The sequence below is a fragment of the Boleophthalmus pectinirostris genome, unplaced genomic scaffold (genome assembly GCF_026225935.1).
Source record: "Boleophthalmus pectinirostris isolate CB_2022bp ecotype Guang Dong unplaced genomic scaffold, ASM2622593v1 HiC_scaffold_10, whole genome shotgun sequence".
NCBI classification, from domain to species: Eukaryota; Metazoa; Chordata; class Actinopteri; order Gobiiformes; family Gobiidae; genus Boleophthalmus; species Boleophthalmus pectinirostris.
The window spans coordinates 35,248,541-35,267,834 of NW_026570971.1; the positions used below are offsets into that span (position 1 = coordinate 35,248,541).

The window sequence follows — 19,294 nt, forward strand, 5'->3', positions numbered from 1 at the left end:
GTCTGGAATGTTCCACAGTGTAAGATTAAGCAGCTCTACTTTACATTTATTCAATAAATCTCTTATTTATTTTATTTGATTTACTTATTTATTGCTATTTCATGATTTTTATGGTTTTGCTTTGATTTGCCTTTACTGGTTTTATTGTTTTAGGACTGGTATGACCACATTTTAGCATTTTACTTTTTTGTTGTCTTCATTTTACTGGTCTCTGTGCAGCACTTTGGAAACGCTTTGTTTGTGAAATGTGCTGTAGAAATAAAGTGGATTTGGATTTGGAATCACAGGTGGTTTTACAGCTCAAAAATACCTAGAAAAACAGACATTCTGACTGTGAGCGGGGGTCGCCTCTCCACAGATCTGACCTGTAACTTGGTCTGGTTTGGTCTCCATGAAGATAGAAAAGTTTAATGCCATACTGTGAAACATTCCAGACAAAGCAATAACATCTCCATGGAGAAAAGTGTTTGAAGGTCCCTCCACCAGAAAAGTTGAACAATGCACTTCTAAGAAAAACTTTTTAACAAAAAACTTTTTAAATGACCATCTTTCTTCCACATTCACTGTGTGCAGACCCCCAGGCTCCCGACAGCTCCCCCTGTGGCAGTCCTTTATACTCGGGGGTCCAGAAGAAGCCCCCTGTGGAGCAGCTGGCCTCTCTGCTGCAGGACCAGCTCACGTCTTCAGACAGGGACACAGACTCCATCACGACGTCGCCCTCTTCAGGCAGCCTTGACACCTACACCCGGCCCAACTCCAGCCGCAGCCCCGTGAGCCAGCCAGGGGGCGCCGCGGAGCAGAGGCAGGAGAGGGGCGGGGCCGAGAGGGAGGCGCGTCCTGTCGAGAAGGGGGCGGGGCCGAAGTTGGCGCGGTCGGTCACAGACGGAGAGCTGACTCAGAGATCGCTCAGTGCAGGAAGTTTACACGGGGTGAGTCAAATACTGTTAGTCTGATCAAATTTAAGGCAACCAGGAGGTCAGTGGTGCAATTCCCTGATTCCCTGGCTCATACTGCTGTTGTGCCATTGGGCAAGACACCACATTATTACTTAGACTAAGACTTAGACAAACTTTATTGATCCACAAGGGAAATTATTTGGACACAGTAGCTCACACATCACAATATATTATAGCAACATGAGAAAAAATATAAATTGTAATAATACATTCTTGATAAAGAGCAATGGCAAGAGACAAGTGTCAAATTAGGCTTAATTATATAAATGTACCTTATTTTTCAGACTATAAGTTGCTCCGGAGTTGCATCAGACAAAACAATGCATAATGAAGAAGAAAAAAACATATATAAGTCACTATTTGTGGAGGTAAATTATTTTATAAAATCAGAGATCAGCAACTGACATTTCCTGTGTAAAGTCAAGTTCTAGTAATAACATTAGAAGAGAGAACAACAGACTGTTAACATCACATATGAACAGTTCTTCAGATAAACTCTAACATAAACAACAGAACAGAACAAGTTTAACAAACTCTCCATCTCACTCCAAATCACTAAATCCATTCAATTCTTCATCCTCGGTGTCACTTCTGAACAACTCGACCTCGACCTCTGGAGGTAAACAGAGCGCCGCTTCCTCTTCTGTGTCACTGTCGTCAGACTCAGCATCAGTTCCAGTTAGAATTATTCAGGTCTTTCTGAATCTCGACAGGATGGTTTCGGTGTCACTGAAGTCCAGACTTTGTCCATCATCCAGTGACTTCAGGAAAGTTTCATGGTGCATCTTCCCGATGTCACAAGTTTCTCTCTCACTCCAAACTTTCTTTCTGCTGCTCGATTTGTGTTTTCAGCTGCAGATTTCACGACTTGCGGTTTGTGATTTTGTTTTTGGGGCATTTGTGTTCAGTCTTCTCAGTCGTCTTTATAAGTTTGTTTAAATATTAAGTGTTCAGTGGTGCAGAAGTAATGGTGCGATCGACTGACATGATACAGACAGAACAGAGGCTCTTTCTGCAGGAGACATGTGCAGTAGAGTGAAGTGACAGTGGTGCAGGAGGAACAGGAGCAGCAGATACTCACACACAAGACTAGAACCTCTCACCACTTCACTCTCAACATTTTAATATATAAGGAGCAGGACCATAAAAACCATGAAAAAAGTGCCACTTACCGTCCAAAAAATACGGTATATGTAAAAATAAACAAAAATATAGAAATAAAATAATACAAATAAAAACATATATCTCATTATTCCCACTCCAATCACAGTAAAATGTAAATATTTACACGAAAGGAAAGCTATTCAAACCTTTATTTTTTGTGTGAAATGTAGGCACTCCAGTATACAGGTACATCTCCAACAATTAGAAAAAGTTCACTATTTTTGGTCACTCAATTTAGTGAGTTAAGTTATAATTATATCAAAAGATTAATTCATTCATTTCTAACTTGAGTGACAAAAAATTTTAAACTTTTTTTTTTTTTTTTGGAGATGTACCTTTATACTGGAGCGCCCAGGTTTCACAAAAAGCTCAAAGTTTGAGTTTTTTTGTGTTTGAATATTTACATTTGTCTTTGATTGGAGAGAGAATAATGGGTGCGGTGTCTTGCCTAATGGCACAGCAACAGTATGAGCCAGGGAATCTTTTCATAATGTTCTAATTTTTCACTGTATGTGTTCATCTGCATGTGTTCTCTGCATTTATAACTACTCTTAAAATGAAGCAAAATTATTTGGACTTGTTTGACACATTATACATTATAAAGAGATTTAATCATAAAACATAATAATGACATGTCTAAGATTTCCAAAAGTGCTTCAAAAACCATGAACAATGCATGATAAACCCTAAAAAATACTGTACTGCATTATTTAGCTTTTTAGTTAGTGTTCCATCTCCTCCTTGCTTCTTGACATTACACAGCTTTACTTTACATTTACCGTATTTTATTAGGCGCACCGGATTATAAGATGCAATATCAATAATGTTGAATTCGCTGGTCTATTCTCATACTTAAAGCGCACCAAATTATAAGGAGCATTAAGAGAAGGAGGACGACACTTGAGACTGATTCTTAGTCCAGACATTCATGATCCATTGGCAGATCGTGGTTTAACTCGCCCGATGTTGTCTCTCTGTCTTGGTGCATGTGGATTATGAATGTGAATGTGGAGGGATTATTTAAGTTTTAAGTTTATTTTTTTATTTCCTACAAGGACGACTCAAATACACATTGAGTAATAATGTGTTTAATGCAGCTTTGTGCACATTTGTTTAAGTTTTACAGAAATGAAACTTAAAACCACATGGATAACTTGCATAAACTTATAAACACTGAAAAAACAGCTCACTCCTTGTGCGCTGATGTGGTTCAGCTTCTGTTGGACTAAAGGACACGACTCCGTGACCCTCCTGACTACAGCAGCTGTAATGCTCTGACAGTCCATCAAGCGGTGTGACTTTGTAGTTTACCAAAATCACACTATTCTTGACAGATTTTTGAGCGCCGTGTGTCACATAAAATCGTTTTGAGGTCAGTAAACACAACCAGAATTACTACATAAGGCACGAGATTATAAGGTGCACTGTCGATTTTTGAGAAAATGAAAGTATTTTAAGTGCGGATTTGGATTTGGAATCACAGGTGGTTTTACAGCTCAAATATACCTCGAAAAAACAGACATTCTGACTGTGAGCGGGGTCGCCTCTCCACAGATCTGACCTGTAACTTGGTCTGGTTTGGTCTCCATGAAGATAAAAAGGGTTAATGCCATACTGTGAAACATTCCAGACAAAGCAACAACATCTCCATAGAGAAAAGCATTTGACAAATCCTCCCCTAGAAAAGTGGCACAGTGCACCTTTAAATCAAGCTTTGGGATTATCTATTTACTATCTATTTGCTCAAAATGTGCCCAAGATCCTCTTTTGGTTCCTGATCCACCTGCTGAGAAGTTCCTCTGCTTTAAAGATGATTAGACACTTTGATGTAAACACTGGAAACACGCCAAAGGGTGACTTCCATCCACTGTCCCGTTAGACACGTCAAAACAACTATCAGCCAAATTTCAGACTAAAAAACTGAAATGGAAAAACAAATCTGTAACACAAGCACTTACTTCCCAAATAAGTCACATTTAACGTTTAAATTCTCGTCTCATAATTTACTGTATTTTGACATAGAAAATATCTGTTTTGTTCAGTTTTCCAGGGGCCTTTTCCTAATTAGTGCCACTGTAAAGCTTTAATATGGGCTCCAGTCTACAGCATCATAATTATCCACCCTCACACTCACACATATGGGGCTGTTTTCACTCACACAGAAGTTTAACGCTCAAATTAACAGTACCAAAATGGTCTCCAGATGTGTACAGTTTTTATAAGTGCTGCTTAAAGTCCAAGGTTTTTGTGTATATATTAGTAATTACAGTTTTGTTCCGCCTACACACGGGCTTCATCTAAATACTAAACATTTTATCTATTGCAAACTAGAAGGAAAGAACCATCTGAGTCTTTCTTTGACTCTTTGGGATGTGAGTGGCTGCGGTGATGCATGAGTTATGTCAGTTTAAACTCTCCTTCACATATTAAAGGTGCACTGTGTAACTTTTCCGGTTGAGGGTTCGTCACCTGCTTGTTTCTATGGTGATGTCATTGCTCTGTCTGGAAAGTTAATAAACATTTCAGCCACACATTTCTCATGTGGATCAATAAAGTTTGTCTAAGTCTTAAATTTAGGATTTGTTGTTTAACATATAAACATTTTTGATGGTATTTATGATTTTCCTCTCCAGAGAGCCTGCAGTTTTGGAGGATTTGATCTGACGAGCCGCTCTCTATACACAGTCTGCTCTGACGGAGAAAACACTGTAAGAATCATTTTAGCGTCAAGTTAAACAAATTATTTTTGTTACTACAGTGTATGTATATCACAATCAAATAATGACATGGACTGGTTCAGAAATCGACCTGCACTAGTTTAGACCAGCTGGAAAACTGGTCTAAACTCTAAACTCTAAATTTGGACTAAACCAGGTCTAAAATTTTGATTAAACTATGTCTAAATTTGGACTGAACCAACTCTAAACTTGCACTAAACCAGTTCTCAAACTTGGACTAAACCAGTTCTCAAACTTGGACTAAACTAGATCTAAACTTGGACTAAACCAGGTCTCAAACTTGCGCTAAACCAGATCTAAATTGGACTAAACCAGATCTAAACTTGGAATTAACCAGATCTAAACTTGGACTAAACCAGGTCTTAAACTTGGACTAAACCATGTCTAAAACTTGGATTAAAGCAGATCTAAAAGTTGGATTAAACCAGATCTCAAACTTGGACTAAACCAGATCTCAAACTTGGACTAAACCTATTCCCATGTCTTATTTTCAGGCCAAACCAGAGGAGAGCTCAGCGAGGGAGGGTCTGAAGTCTCCTCCAACGACTCGAATTTCTTTGGGGAAAAAAGTGAAATCTGTGAGAGACACGATGAGGAAACACATCTCCAGAAGATACACGTCCTCCCTGTCTGAACACGTACGGATCTGTTTAAAATCACTCTTTGAATCCTTCATCTGAATGTGTTTAACATTAACCACAGGCAGGCGAGAGAAACACGATACAGTCCAAACATTAAACAAATGCATCACAAACTTAATCCCATTTGCAGTTCAGATATTTTTAGCCCAGATTTAGCCCGACAGAACAGACTGTACAAATGCTGTGGTTAATATGTGTGATGATAATAAATGTGTGTGTGTTTGTTTTTGTGTGTGTGCAGTGTAGTCCAGAGCGGGGGCCCAGCTCTCCTCACTCCCCCCACACAGACTCTGATTCTCTGGACAAACCTCGTCTGAAGCCCGGGGGGTCTGTGGAGAGTCTGAGGAGCTCTCTCAGCGGACACAGCTCCATGAGTGAGTACAACACGAAGCTTAAACACAACACAAAGATTCTAACTGTCTTCAAAATGTGAAAAACAGAATTCACTGATTTTAGTCTCCAGCCGTCTAACGTATGGCTGGAATTTATGTCAAATCACAATCACAATTTGAGTTGGCTCAGTCATTTTGATATTAGAATGGCCTCAGAAAAAAAAAAATCACAATACTTTTCAGAAAAATCACAATTAAAAACTGCACTGTGTAACTTTTTGGTTGGGGGTCCGTCAGCTGCTTGTTTCCATGGAGATGTCATTGCTCTGCCTGAAATGTTCCACAGTATGACATTAAACAGCTCTACTTTACATTTATTCAGCGACAGGTGGTTTTATAACTAAAAAATACCTAGAAAAACAAACATTCTGACTGTGAGCGGGATCTCCACAGATCTGACCTGTAACTTGGTCTGGTTTGGTTTGGTCTCCATGAAGATAGAAAGGTTTAATGCCACACTGTGGAACATTCTAAACCAAACTTTTTTTTTCTGGGGACCCATATTTTAAAAGTCACAAATATGCCTGAAATGAAATGTAAACTTTTCATTCCAAACATATTGCACGAAAACAACCACACTGAGTTATTATTATCTACTCATGTACTGAAGGATTAATATGGTCATGTGTAACTAGCACCACTGGATTCCTTGACCCTTACAATGTGGATTTAGCAGTAAAAATCAACATTTCAGTTTATTCAGAAGTCGAGATACTATCATTTTTATATTTACGGCGGTGATTTTTTTTTTACTTCAATATGGCCGCCATATAGACATCTGGGCAAATGCAAACATTGATTTTCTGACTCCATAAACTATAACCTTTCCAAAAATATATAGTTTAGCAAATCCCCCAAAAATTCCCACTAAGGTAAAAATTTGAATATAAGGAACTGGACTAAAACCTTCGCTACCCAAGTCAACAGACATTATTGATAAATAACAAAATAAAGGTGGATTTGATCATTATTGAACATTAATGAGGATATTTTATTGTTGACTGAGTGATCGTGTCTCTGAACAATTAGTTTTACTCAAGTTTTAAACAATGAAAAACAGTCACTGACATTTGCTCATTTATTGCCTTCTTTTTGGATAACCAAGCATTTCTCAACTTTAGCTGCAGGAACAGTCGCTCAGGGCAGGCAGAGAGGATTCACTGACTCACTCGCTCTCTCGAGTGTCAGAAGTGTATATCACAGACGTACATGCAGATCGTGACAAGGTGACCCAAAATAAATCTCTTGTGACCCACCTGAGGGTCACAACCCAGTCTTTGGGAAACACTCTTCTAGACAAAGCAGTAACATCTCCATGGACAAAAGCATGTGACGGACCCATCACCAAGTTACACAATGCACCTTTAAATTATGTTTCTCAAAAATGTTTAAATGACATTGTTTATGTTCATGAATTAAATACTTACCGTAAATTGCCATTTTTATTGTGTTTGACAAGTAAACTCAAAACAAAAATGAATTAATGATTAATATGAGAGAAAAATATCCTGACATCAGCCAACCCTAAGAAATCCTCATCGTGCTGTTTGGGGTCCTTATTAACCTGTTTTGTGTATTTTTAGGCGGGCAGACGGTGGGCACCACAGACTCGTCCCACAGTAACAGAGAGAGTGTGAAGAGCGAGGATGGAGAGGAAGAGGAGCCCCCGTACAAAGGACCCTTCTGTGGACGAGCCCTGGTTCATACAGACTTCACCCCCAGCCCCTACGACTCCGACTCACTCAAACTCAAGGTACAGGCCCTCGTTCAGTCCTGGTTTAGTCCTGCTTTAGTCCTGGGTTAGTCCTGGTTTAGACCTGGTTTAGTCCTGGTTCAGTCCTGTTTTAGTCCTGGTTCAGTCCTGTTTTAGTCCTGGTTTAGTCCTGTTTTAGTCCTGGTTCAGTCCTGGTTTAGTCCTGCTTTAGTCCTGCTTTAGTCCTGGGTTAGTCCTGGTTTAGACCTGGTTTAGTCCTGGTTCAGTTCTGTTTTAGTCCTGGTTCAGTCCTGTTTTAGTCCTGGTTCAGTCCTGGTTTAGTCCTGCTTTAGTCCTGGGTTAGGCCTAGTTTAGTCCTGGTTCAGTCCCGGTTTAGTCCTGGTTTAGTTTATAAAAATAACTTGATGAGACCATTGTAAAGTGTGTATTTGTTCCAACAGAGTGGAGATGTGATCGACATCATCAGTAAGCCTCCGATGGGCACGTGGATGGGCATGCTGAATGGGAAAGTGGGCACGTTTAAGTTCATTTATGTGGACGTGATCAACGAAGAGGCGCCCAAACCCAAGAAAACACGAAGGAGGAGGAGAGCGCCACAACCCAAACCCACGTCTGTGGAAGAGCTGCTGGAACGGATCAACCTCAAGGTACAACAACAACTACTACTACGACTACTACTACTACTACTACTACTGTATCTGAACACTGTACTCAATGATCTCTGGACAGTACGGGGCACGAGCATTTCCTAACCTGACCTAGATAAAAATGAATAAATATGTGACTATATGACTTTATGTTTTGTTACATATTATGTTTGAAATTGAGCATGTTTCTGCATATGCTTATTTTTGTCATATTAAATGTTAAAATCAAATAAAGTAAATTATAAAAAGCCCAATATGTCTTGTTTAAATGCATGTATTTGTGTGTTTGTGTGTGTGTGTGTGTGTGTGTGTGTGTGTGTGTTGTCTGTGTGTGTGTTAGGAGCACCTGCCCACCTTCCTGTTTAACGGCTACGAGGACCTGGACACGTTTAAACTTCTGGAGGAGGAGGATCTGGATGAACTGAACATCAGAGACGGTCAACACAGAGCAGTGCTGCTGACGGCCGTGGAACTACTGCAGGAGTACGACGGTGAGTCCTGGTTTAGTCTTGGTTTAAGTCCTGGTTTAGACCTGGTTTAGACTTGGTTTAGCCCTGGTTTGGACCTGGTTTAGACCTGGTTTAGCCCTGGTTTGGACCTGGTTTAGCCCTGGTTTGGACCTGGTTTAAGTCCTGGTTTAAGTCCTGGTTTAGACTTGGTTTGGACCTGGTTTGGACCTGGTTTGGACCTGGTTTGGACCTGGTTTAGTCTTGGTTTAGTCCCAGTCTGGTCCTGGTCTAGTATCGGTCTAGTCCCGGTCTAGTCTCGGTCTAGTCCTGGTCTAGTCCTGGTCTAGCTGTGGTTTAGGCCTAGGTTAGACCTGGGTTAGTTCTAATGCATACAGATTTTACACCCTGCCCCAATGATGACTCAAACCTGGTCTTCGTTTAGTCCTGGCTTAGTCCTGATTTAGACCTGGGATAGACCTGGGTTAGCCCTGAGTTAGTCCCGGTTTAGTTCTGGTTTAGACCTGCTTTAGTTCTGGTTTAGTTCTGGTTTAGTTCTGGTTTAGTTCTGGTTTAGTCCTGGTTTAGTCCCTGGATATGTAATTATTCTAGTTCTTATCTGATTTGAGTGGCTTTGTAAACACACTCACCTTTGACTTCCTTTCACTGTAGTCTGCGTGTTGTAACGGCTCCCCCTGCTGTCGCTCTTGTGCGTTACAGGCAGCAGTGACCCGGAGCGCGGCAGCCCCTCAGGGTTAGGTCCACCCCAGGACAAACTTCTGCTGCAGAGACGAGGACTGATGGGAGACTCCCCCAGAGACTCAGGCTGCTACGAGAGCAATGAAAACCTCGACCAGAGCCAAGAGGGGACCGGCCCCTGACCCGACCCAACCCCAAACCATCTCCACGGACTGAGAGATTTTAACTTTGGAACAAGATTTTAATCATTCACAAGGCTCATTTGCAAGTTGGTTTTACTTGGTTTTACTGTGGGGGTTTGCAGTTGCTTTTGTGACTTTACTGCTTGAGAATTGATGGAAAAGAAGACGACAAAGGACCAGTTCACAAGAAATAAGAACTGAAGTTAAAAAAAAAAAAAAAAAGAGGGGTATTATGCAAAAATCTGTTTTAATTTTTTTGTCTTTCTACCATGTTTCTACCATTGTTCCTTCATCAAAAACATGTCTGAAGAGGTTTTAGAGGATCATCCATATGTGTTTACATGAGAGCAAAAGGGGAGGGGGGCTCAGAGCATGAAAAACGAAAGTGAAACTAAAACATGTCACGTTGTTTTTGGTGATTATTTTCATAAAAGGTAATATGGTGATCTTATTTATGTTATGTGTTACAGTTAATGCTCCATACAAGTGTAATACTCCCTCTTTAACTCATTGGACTTGTTCATTTGAACATTTCTAAACGGGACTGACATTTAACTGAGGTTCATGTTGTTTTCACATGAAGGCGTGTTTTATTTAAAGTTGTAGTGATTTTTGTTTTGAAATCTATTTGAACTCTCATCATTTCACAAACAAGTACCACCTCCAAACAATATGGCATTTGAGGTCTCTCTTTAAGACTGAAACAGGACTAAATCAGGACTGAACCAGGACTAAACCAGGTCTAAATCAGGACCAAAACTGGAGCTAAACCTGAAAAGAGACCAGGACTGAAACAGGACTGAAACAGGACTGAAACAGGGCTTAACCAGGACTAAACCAGGACTAAGGTGAACGGAGCGAGGACTGAACCAAGACTGAAATAGGATCAAATTGGATCTAAACCTGGAAAGAGACCAAGACTTAACCGTGCCTAAACCAGGATTAAACGAGGACTCAACTCATACTTAACCAGGACTTAACCTGGACTCAATTTGAACCAAACGAAGACTGAATTATACATAGTTACAACCTGGACTACCATAGCAGTATGAAGACTACGACTCAACCAGGACTCAACCAGGACTCAACCAGGTCTTAACCAGGTCTTAACCAGGTCTTAACCAGGTCTTAAACAGGTCTTAACCAGGTCTTAACCAGGACTTAAACAGGACTACAATTGCAGTATGAAGACTGCAACTAAACCAGGACTAAACCAGGTCTTAATCAGGATATAAACAGGACTACAATTGGAGTGTGGACTACAACTAAACCAGGACTAAACCAGGACTCAATCTGAACCAAACCAAGACTGAAGTATAAATGGTTAGAACCTGGACCCCATAGCAGTATGAGGACTACAAATAAACCAGGACTAAACCAGGTCTTAAACCAGGTCTTAACCAGGTCTTAAACAGGTCTTAAACAGGTCTTAAACAGGTCTTAAACAGGTCTTAACCTGGACTACCATCGCAGTATGAGGACTACAACTAAACCAGGACTAAACCAGGACTATACAGAGACTGGACCCGGTAAAGTCTAGTTATATATTACAGACTGTACCAAGACTGTATCTGGACTAAACCAGGACTTCAGCAGCACTAAAACTTCTACTCACCTTTGACTTTTTAATGTTACATTCCCTAAACTGATAAAGGTACGTTTTCAGAAGAATTATTCCAGAGTTATTGATAATTGTGATATTTATTATTATATTTAAAGAATAAACCAGATCTTAATCAGGACAGAAACTGTACCAGACTCATCCAAATGTTTCAGAGGTGAAAATATAACACTGTTTCCATAGCAATTAACAATTCAACACAAAAAAATGACCCATAACCTTAAAGAGGAAGTTAAAATACAGGACCAGGACTAAACCAGAACCAAACCAGGACTAAACCAGGACTAAACCAGGACCAAACCGAAACCAAACCAGGATTAAAAGAGGATCAAACTAGGACAAAACAGGACAAAACTAGGACCAAACTATGATTAAACCAGGACCAAACCAGGACTAAAACAAGATTAAAACAGGACCAAACAAGGACTAAACCAGGACTAAACCATGACTAAACCAGGACTAAACCAGGACTAAATCAGGACTAAACCAGGACTAAACCAGGACTAAACCAGGACTAAACCAGGACTAAACCAGGACTAAACCAGGACTAGAGAACCTGTAAACTACCTAGTCCTTTGTTTCTGAACCAGCAGTGACACTGACAGTAGCTCTTTCTCTTCGTCGTTGTTTTGGGTTGACTTGAGTTCACACAGTTGCATTTTGTACATAAGTTTGTGAATGTTTTTCAGATTGTACAGTGTCATTTCCTCTTTTATTTGTGTATATTTTTAAAGTAACGTTGCACAGAATTTGATCATGTGCCTGAAAGCTGCGCCGTGCACACAAAGACTAAAAAATGTTCAAATTATTGTTGAAAAAAGTTCATTTCAAATGCACTAAAACTGGAAGAGTTGAACAGAGAGACGTGGGCAGGTCATTTTCACAATCACAAGCAATAATAATTACATTTAAAGCTTTGGACACAACAGAATTCTTTGATTTCATGATGATTTCAGTTTCGCAAAAAGGCACACACCAATCAGCCAAAACATTATGACACTAAACTGACTGAAACCTGGCCTCTAGTCTAGTCCAAACCAGGTCTAAACCAGGTCCAAACCAGGTCTAAACCAGGCCTGAAACCAGGCCTGAAACCAGGACTAAACCAGGACTAAACCAGGTCTAAACCAGCTCTAAACTAGGACTAAACCAGGTCTAAACCAGGACTAAACCAGGACTAAACTAAACCAGGTCTAAACCAGGACTAAACCAGGACTAAACCACCCCTGATTGATACTGACCACTGTAGACTAGGGACACTCCAAAAGAATTGGTTTAATCCTAGTTTAGACCTGATTTAGAGCTGGTTTAGAGCAAGTCCAAACAAAAGTTGGTCATAATGTTATCGCTAAACCTCTGACTAAAGGTCAGGTGGAGTTAGTCCAGCTCTAAACCAGGACTAACTCTGACCAGGACTAAAGCAGGTTTAACCCAGGACTGAACCAGGACTGAACCAAGACTGAACCAGGATTAATCTAAACCAGTTCTAATCCATGACTAAACAAGGTCTAAACCTGATCTAAATTGGTCATAATTTTATGGCTAAACCTTTGACTAACCCAGAGCTAAACCAGGACTAACCCTGGCCAGGATCAAAGCAGGTTTAATCTGGGACTAAACCAGGACTGAACCAGGTCTAACCCTGATCTACGTTGGTCGTAATGTTGTGGCTGATCAATATTACAGACAGATGTTTCATATAAACGTTTCAGTGTGTGTTCAGGTGTGTTCAGGTGTGTTCAGGTGTGTGTGTAGCAGGTGTATCAGTGTCTTCATCTGAACACACGTCTGTTTCTCACATTCAACTTTCAGTGTTTCTTTTTTGTGGCTGAGCTTAATTAATAAATGCCCATTGCTGAAAGATGGTCTCGTTTTGTTTGTTTGTTTTTTGTGACCACTAGAGGGCAGAGGTGGGGACGTGCAAGTCATGACTTGGACTTGAGTCAGACTTGAGTGACTATTTTTAGGACTTGAGACTTGACTTGATAAAATGGACTAAGACTTGGAACTTGACTCGGACTTGAGTCTTGTGACTTGAGAAGACAAAAAAATATGTTTTAAGAAAATACTTTTCCCTTTCAGTTGATACTCCCACTTCTCTGTTTTTACTTTGGATGTAGCTGAAGTACTGTGATATCCTCAAATGTACTACAGTAATATACAGTAAAATAGAGGAAACTACATAGAACATGATGCTTCCATTTCAGACACGTGAAAAAATAACTCTTATAACTTTTAAATCTGAATTCTTTCTGTTTTGACTGTAATGATTCACACTAAGATCTTGTCAAGACGTTTAAAAAGGAAAAAATTGCATTTTTACAACTCTTATATCAATACTCGTATATAAATATACCTGGACTTTTTAAGTACAATTTAGTGTAAAATTCATATTTGGTTTAAAGACTTGAAATGACTTGAAGCTCAAAGCAGATGACTTGGACTTGACTGGGACTTATGGACCAGTGACTCGAGACTTGACTTGGACTTTCCTGTTTTTGAATTGAGACTTACTTGATACTTACAGAACAACTCCAAAACCACCTCAGACTGGACAAATCTGACTTTATTTGTTGTTGTAATAGTTTTGTGAGAAAGAAAACATTTCAAAAGCATTAATAATATTATTTTTAGTAAATGACATTACAAAAGTAATGCGGCAATGTTTGAAACTAATACATAAAATCTGTCACAATTAACACATGCTCTTATACAAGTTCAACACAGTTTTACAGTACAAAACTGATTTAAATTCTTTTCCGTATAATTGACACAACGATTCCTCAACATTTCACATTCTTAAACAGAAAGTCTACAGCAGTATTCTCTCTCTTACAGTTAGCAGCAGTGATGTTTTTGGTTTTTGTCACTAAATTAGTGCATTCCCTGATTTGAATATGCCTGTATAAAAAAGGAGATCTGAGGCACTCTGATATACTTTCTATGATTTTATTTCATGTCAAACACCAACACGTTTCCACTTGTGTCTTCATCAGGCCACGTGACGTTCACAAGAGTGTGTTGGTGGGCTTTAAATGTACAAGTCACATGATGTCATGTCACGTGATAAATCACCCATACAAACTGTGTAAATGTACATTTTTAAACATACATATTTAAAAAGGGACAAAGTGATGCAGCACAATAATATGAGCGTGCACATTGGCACAGGTCTCCTGTAACCTCTGCTCTGTGGACAGAGTACTCGCTCATACATGGAAAATCCAGCAGGACACATCTGCAAAAGAATTATACACCAGTGAATATGATACACCCAAGTAAATATGACAGAGACACTGGCAGGTGCTGCAAAATATGAAAAACTGCAAGTGGAGTGTTACAGATAAGGTGAGAGGGACATTTCCTCATTTAATCCTGGGTAGGTTGTAGCTCTTCATTTGTTGAATATTCCTGTGTTTATTTCTTGCTTTTCTTAGAAAATCATTATTAAAATCAAATCTCTTTTTACCATAATTGTAAGTAAAAATATCACTTCACACATCTGTTCTGTCTTTGTACAGTACAGTGAGGCTCACCTGTTATTCCCACTGCCTCAAAAGAGTTTTCCTCACAGTTTGGCCATTGGAGATATTTCTTGTAAACTCTGTTTGACCAAACCAAGTGTGTCCACAGCACAGCCCCAGGCCAGTGTCACTCCACAAGCTCCATGTCCATAATTATGAACTACACTCATCTTTTTACCTTTCATTTGCACCACTTCTCTCTCTACTCTTGGACACTTCCTGCTCGGTCTTAACCCCACCCATTTACTCTGAACTTTGGCATTTTCCAGTGATGGTTCTAGTTTTTTGCATCTTTCTAAAATCCCTGTAGTATCCTGTTCATCTACTTCCAGCCTCCAGTCCTGCTCCTGTTTAGTCCCTCCCAGTGTGACGCTTTCAATGCCTGGGTAAATGTAGGTTTTTCCATCGCCGTCAAAGATGAAGTGTTGTATCCAGGGAGCGGATACTTTAAGGACCTGTCCTCTGACGGGATAAACAGTACTGTCTTGGGCTAAAGTTCTGGAGCCGAGTCCGGAGCAGTTCACGATCAGATCAAAACCAGAGAGTTCCTCCAGACTGGACACACGCCTCTGCTCCACCACACCGCCAGCTTTTACAAATCTGGAACAAGAGAATTCGATATTTTTATATAAAGAAAAAGTTTAACTTACAGACACCATTTATGATAACATCAGCTACAGCATATTTTGATACATATTTGATTGTACTTTATTTGACAAGAATTGCAATTGCGTGCTTAGAAAATGTCATTTTCAACTATCCCCTATCCCCAACCACTATACTACTTGCATTCATAAAAAATATATAGTTAGTAAAATATTATGGTTTATTACTAAGAACTACAAAAAACCTTCTGTGTCTTGTTTAAACTCAGTGTCTCCTGTAACAGTAGGAGCACATGTGTACCTGTGCTGAATCCAGGGCAGGTATCTGGAGCACTCACACTTGAGCGTGGTGAAGACCTGCCCAAAGCTGTGCTCTGGAAACCTCTGCAGCTCCGACACACTCATCTCCCTGAAACCGATCACCAGGTCTGACCAGAAGGGCCTCTTCACCGACGGCACCTGTTTATAGATCTCACACCTGAAAACACACACACAAACACACACACAGAGGAGACCTGCTTAAACATCTCACACCTGAAGAGAAAAACACACACACAAACACACACACAGAGGAGACCTGCTTAAACATCTCACACCTGAAGAGAAAACACACACACAAACACACACACAGAGGAGACCTGCTTAAACATCTCACACCTGAAGAGAAAACACACACACTAAAACACACACACAGAGGAGACCTGCTTAAACATCTCACACCTGAAGAGAAAAACACACACAAACACACACACAGAGGAGACCTGCTTAAACATCTCACACCTGAAGAGAAAAACACACACAAAAACACACACACAGAGGAGACCTGCTTAAACATCTCACACCTGAAGAGAAAACACACACACAAACACACACACAGAGGAGACCTGCTTAAACATCTCACACCTGAAGAGAAAAACACAAAAGCAAACAGGAAGTCATTAAAACTGTGTTCACAACTAAGCTAGGAAAAATCAATAGTAACTGATTAGAATAGTTACTGTTTTAATGTTATATATCACACTACTAAAGTTATCACCACTAGAAAATAGAATAGTTAGACTCTATTAACCTGGGGATTACTTTCTTATAATACTTTTATACTATTACTTTTAAAATACTGTTTAAAATCATCAAAAAGTTAAACAACAAATGACTTGTTTAAATGAACTTTGTTAATAGTTTTACGGAGATCATCAAGAAAAACACCTAATAATAAAATATAATTACATAACATCAACAGTAGAAAAGGGTAATAAGACAAAAAGTCAACTTTAACACATTCACCACACTCCAAAACTAAACTGTGTTAAGTGTCTGAGCAGAGAACAACCTCTGCTCTCGTTCTCTTTTCTCACTGACACTATACACTCTATATATTATATAGATAGTATATATTGAGTGTATATATATGTATATATTATATTGACAGTATATATTGAGTGTATATTGTATATATTATATTGACAGTATATATTGTATATATTATATTGACAGTATATATTGTATATATTATATTGACAGTATATATTGAGTGTATATTGTATATATTATATTGACAGTATATATTGTATATATTCTTAGAGTCGTACCCAGAGCTGAGCATGACTCCAGCGTGTGGGGCGTCGGCCGAGTGAGCGACCTCCAGAAGGTGATGGAAAGAGTGTTTAAACCAGCGCCTCTGCCTCTCCACTGGGATCTCTGAAACACAAGAACAGAAACAACATAAGAGGAGTTCACTGGTGTTTGGGCTCATCTTTAGGGCGACTCTACAGCAGCATCTGCTGGAGACATCACAGAATGCACACACACATATGCTCTTATAAAGGTGCACTGCGTGACATTTCTGAGATGTTTTGCTGATTTCTTTGCTACAATATGACATTAAATCTCAAGACCTGGGTGAGGGCGGCTGAGTGTTCAGCACTCATGCTTCACTGCAAGACCACTGCTCATCAACCCAAAACATGCACCACAGATCAAATCCTCCAGCTGAGTCTTGACCAAGACTAGCTGAAGATCTGAAGATGGGTCTCCGGGCGCGTCACTCCCCGCCCACTGCTCCTGGGACGCCCCAGAGGAGTTGAAGGATGAGTCAAATGCAGAGGGCAAACTTCCCTACAGGGACAGTAAAGTGTACCTACCTGTTTTACTGCACCCAGTGTCAGTGAACCACCCAAATGATTCTTGGCATCAGCACTGACCCAGATTCAGATCACACCCACAAGTTTAAAAGTGCCTGAGGTGAGGACAAGACTTTGTGTCATATTTAAGACAGATCAGTGTTTTCCTCAGGGTCATTTACAGATTAAACTCTTGACAGCTTCCTTCTCAACCATAATTAGTCAAATTAGCTGGAAAATACTGTGTTTCGTCCAGCTGACAGAGTTTGCTGTTTCTCCTTTTGATTCTTGAAAATGACAATATTATTTTTTTTATCATATTCATTTAGCAGTTCCATATTATTAATTTGAAATTACTTTATAGTTTTAATTTAAATTCCCAAGGATAATTTTATATAAAAATATACAATAAAATATGAAGTACAATCATTTAACATAGTTCCTAGAAAACAAGACAGAACCCAAATGAAAAAAACAAAAAGAATAACAAAACAAAACAAAAAAACATGAACTCTGTGTATCTGTGTGTCTGACCCACAGTGCACTCACAAGACGACACCTGCAAGGGGAGTTCATGCCAAAACCTACTATTTATGCAGAAAAAGTACTAGGAAACAGTGTATCTATATGAAGACATTATGGACACTTACTGAATTGAATATAGTGATTTCATTCATCTAGTATTTCATGGGTTATGGTTAAAATAAGTTAGAGATAAAAAGAGATTAAAAACAGTGATTCATTTATGATTTAAAAAAGTGTATTTACAGTGATTTTACAAATATGTACAGATGTGAATATTCATGGATTCATGTGACTTGGATTGTATGTTATGTTATGTGCATGAGAGGAAGAAACAATCTTCTGTTGTGAAGTAAAGCAGCTCAAAACGTTTTAAAAAAAAGTCTATATGAAGACATATTCTACTTGTGAACCATGAGTTTAATCAGACTTTTTACCGAGAATCTTCAGTTCACTCACTTCTCCTTTCTGCTGCTGTCCCTTAGAAATCTTTACAATCTAAATAAAAGGATTAAGTCAACCAAAATTCATTCTGGTCGACTAAGACCCCGTTGACCAATTAAGCATCTAAACTGCTGTATTTAAAAGCTTCTGTTGTTGAGTTTTTGTTACCAGGAAAGTGGGATGGACTCAGGATCCCGGCTGCTCCGTCGCTCGTCGTATCGGGACTAAAGTTTTCGGCGATGATCGTCACGACGACGTTTGGGAGCGACTCTGCGATACAAAGAGCAGAGGTCAACCCGATCACTCCAGCTCCGACCACGACCACCTTCACACGACTCATCCTCCTCCGATCTGAAAACACAACAGAACAACCAGGGAATTAAAGTGGAATCTTAATCTCCAGTGTTGAATTTTAACCACACCATTTCAAAGTACAAAGAGCAAAGGTTTTAGAAGTGTTGGTAGGAAATAGTTTTGTAACTTTACTGCTGTGGTGGATGAAGTACATCGTTTTGTTACTTAAATACAAATTCAGATACGGGACAAAAGATTACTCAAGTAAAAGTTAAAGTATGACATGAAAAAATCTATTTATGTAAAAGTATTTAAGTACCAGTTTAAAAATGTACTTAAAGAGTAAAAAGTAAAAGTATTTTGCAAAGAGTTTCAGAACAATTTGCAATCCAATCCAACTGTATTTGTACAGCACATTTTACCAACACAAAGTCTCCAGAGAGCTGCACAGAGTGGGCACGATATAAACACATGAAATCAATTAAAGCATAAAAAATACTCAAATTAGCAAATAGAAAAATAGCAAATAAAATAATAAGACAGTCAGAGGAGCACACAGTTCTCATGCTGTGTTAAAAGTCGGTG

General features: G+C 39.3%; 2 protein-coding genes across 3 annotated transcripts in view; one reads left to right on the forward strand and one right to left on the reverse strand.

The window, feature by feature from the left end:
* The window catches only part of LOC110159980 (SAM and SH3 domain-containing protein 1-like), a 151,069-nt gene extending 138,025 nt beyond the window's left edge, over positions 1 to 13,044 (forward strand). The window contains exons 10-18 of one of the 2 annotated variants that reach the window (XR_008633068.1): positions 574 to 929; positions 4,754 to 4,828; positions 5,353 to 5,496; positions 5,741 to 5,873; positions 7,475 to 7,644; positions 8,046 to 8,252; positions 8,593 to 8,743; positions 9,419 to 12,353; positions 12,392 to 13,044. Coding sequence is in view for 1 of the 2 variants with exons in the window: in XM_055160067.1 (XP_055016042.1) it covers positions 574 to 929; positions 4,754 to 4,828; positions 5,353 to 5,496; positions 5,741 to 5,873; positions 7,475 to 7,644; positions 8,046 to 8,252; positions 8,593 to 8,743; positions 9,419 to 9,579 (1,397 nt within the window). In the remaining variant the exon portion in view is untranslated. The other variant, XM_055160067.1, reaches the window with a different exon arrangement.
* Positions 13,045 to 14,768: 1,724 nt separating this feature from the next.
* On the reverse strand, positions 14,769 to 18,755 carry LOC110159979 (D-aspartate oxidase-like). The gene is made up of 4 exons (XM_055160303.1): positions 18,584 to 18,755; positions 16,919 to 17,027; positions 15,631 to 15,807; positions 14,769 to 15,324 (listed from the first exon to the last, which is right to left on the reverse strand). Exons 1-4 carry the CDS (start codon positions 18,753 to 18,755, stop codon positions 14,769 to 14,771), a joined length of 1,014 nt encoding a protein of 337 aa, XP_055016278.1.
* Between the last annotated feature and the right edge of the window lie 539 nt (positions 18,756 to 19,294).

Bases quoted from the DNA above. Each gene is read 5' to 3' on its own strand.
- LOC110159979 (XM_055160303.1), bottom strand. From the start codon at position 18,755: ATGAGTCGTGTGAAGGTGGTCGTGGTCGGAGCTGGAGTGATCGGGTTG. The intron at 17,028-18,583 runs GTAACAAAAACT...CTTGTGTTTCAG, and splicing joins GAGTCCATCCCACTTTCCTG to AGATCCCAGTGGAGAGGCAG. The intron at 15,325-15,630 runs GTACACATGTGC...CTCTTGTTCCAG, and splicing joins CTGCCCTGGATTCAGCACAG to ATTTGTAAAAGCTGGCGGTG.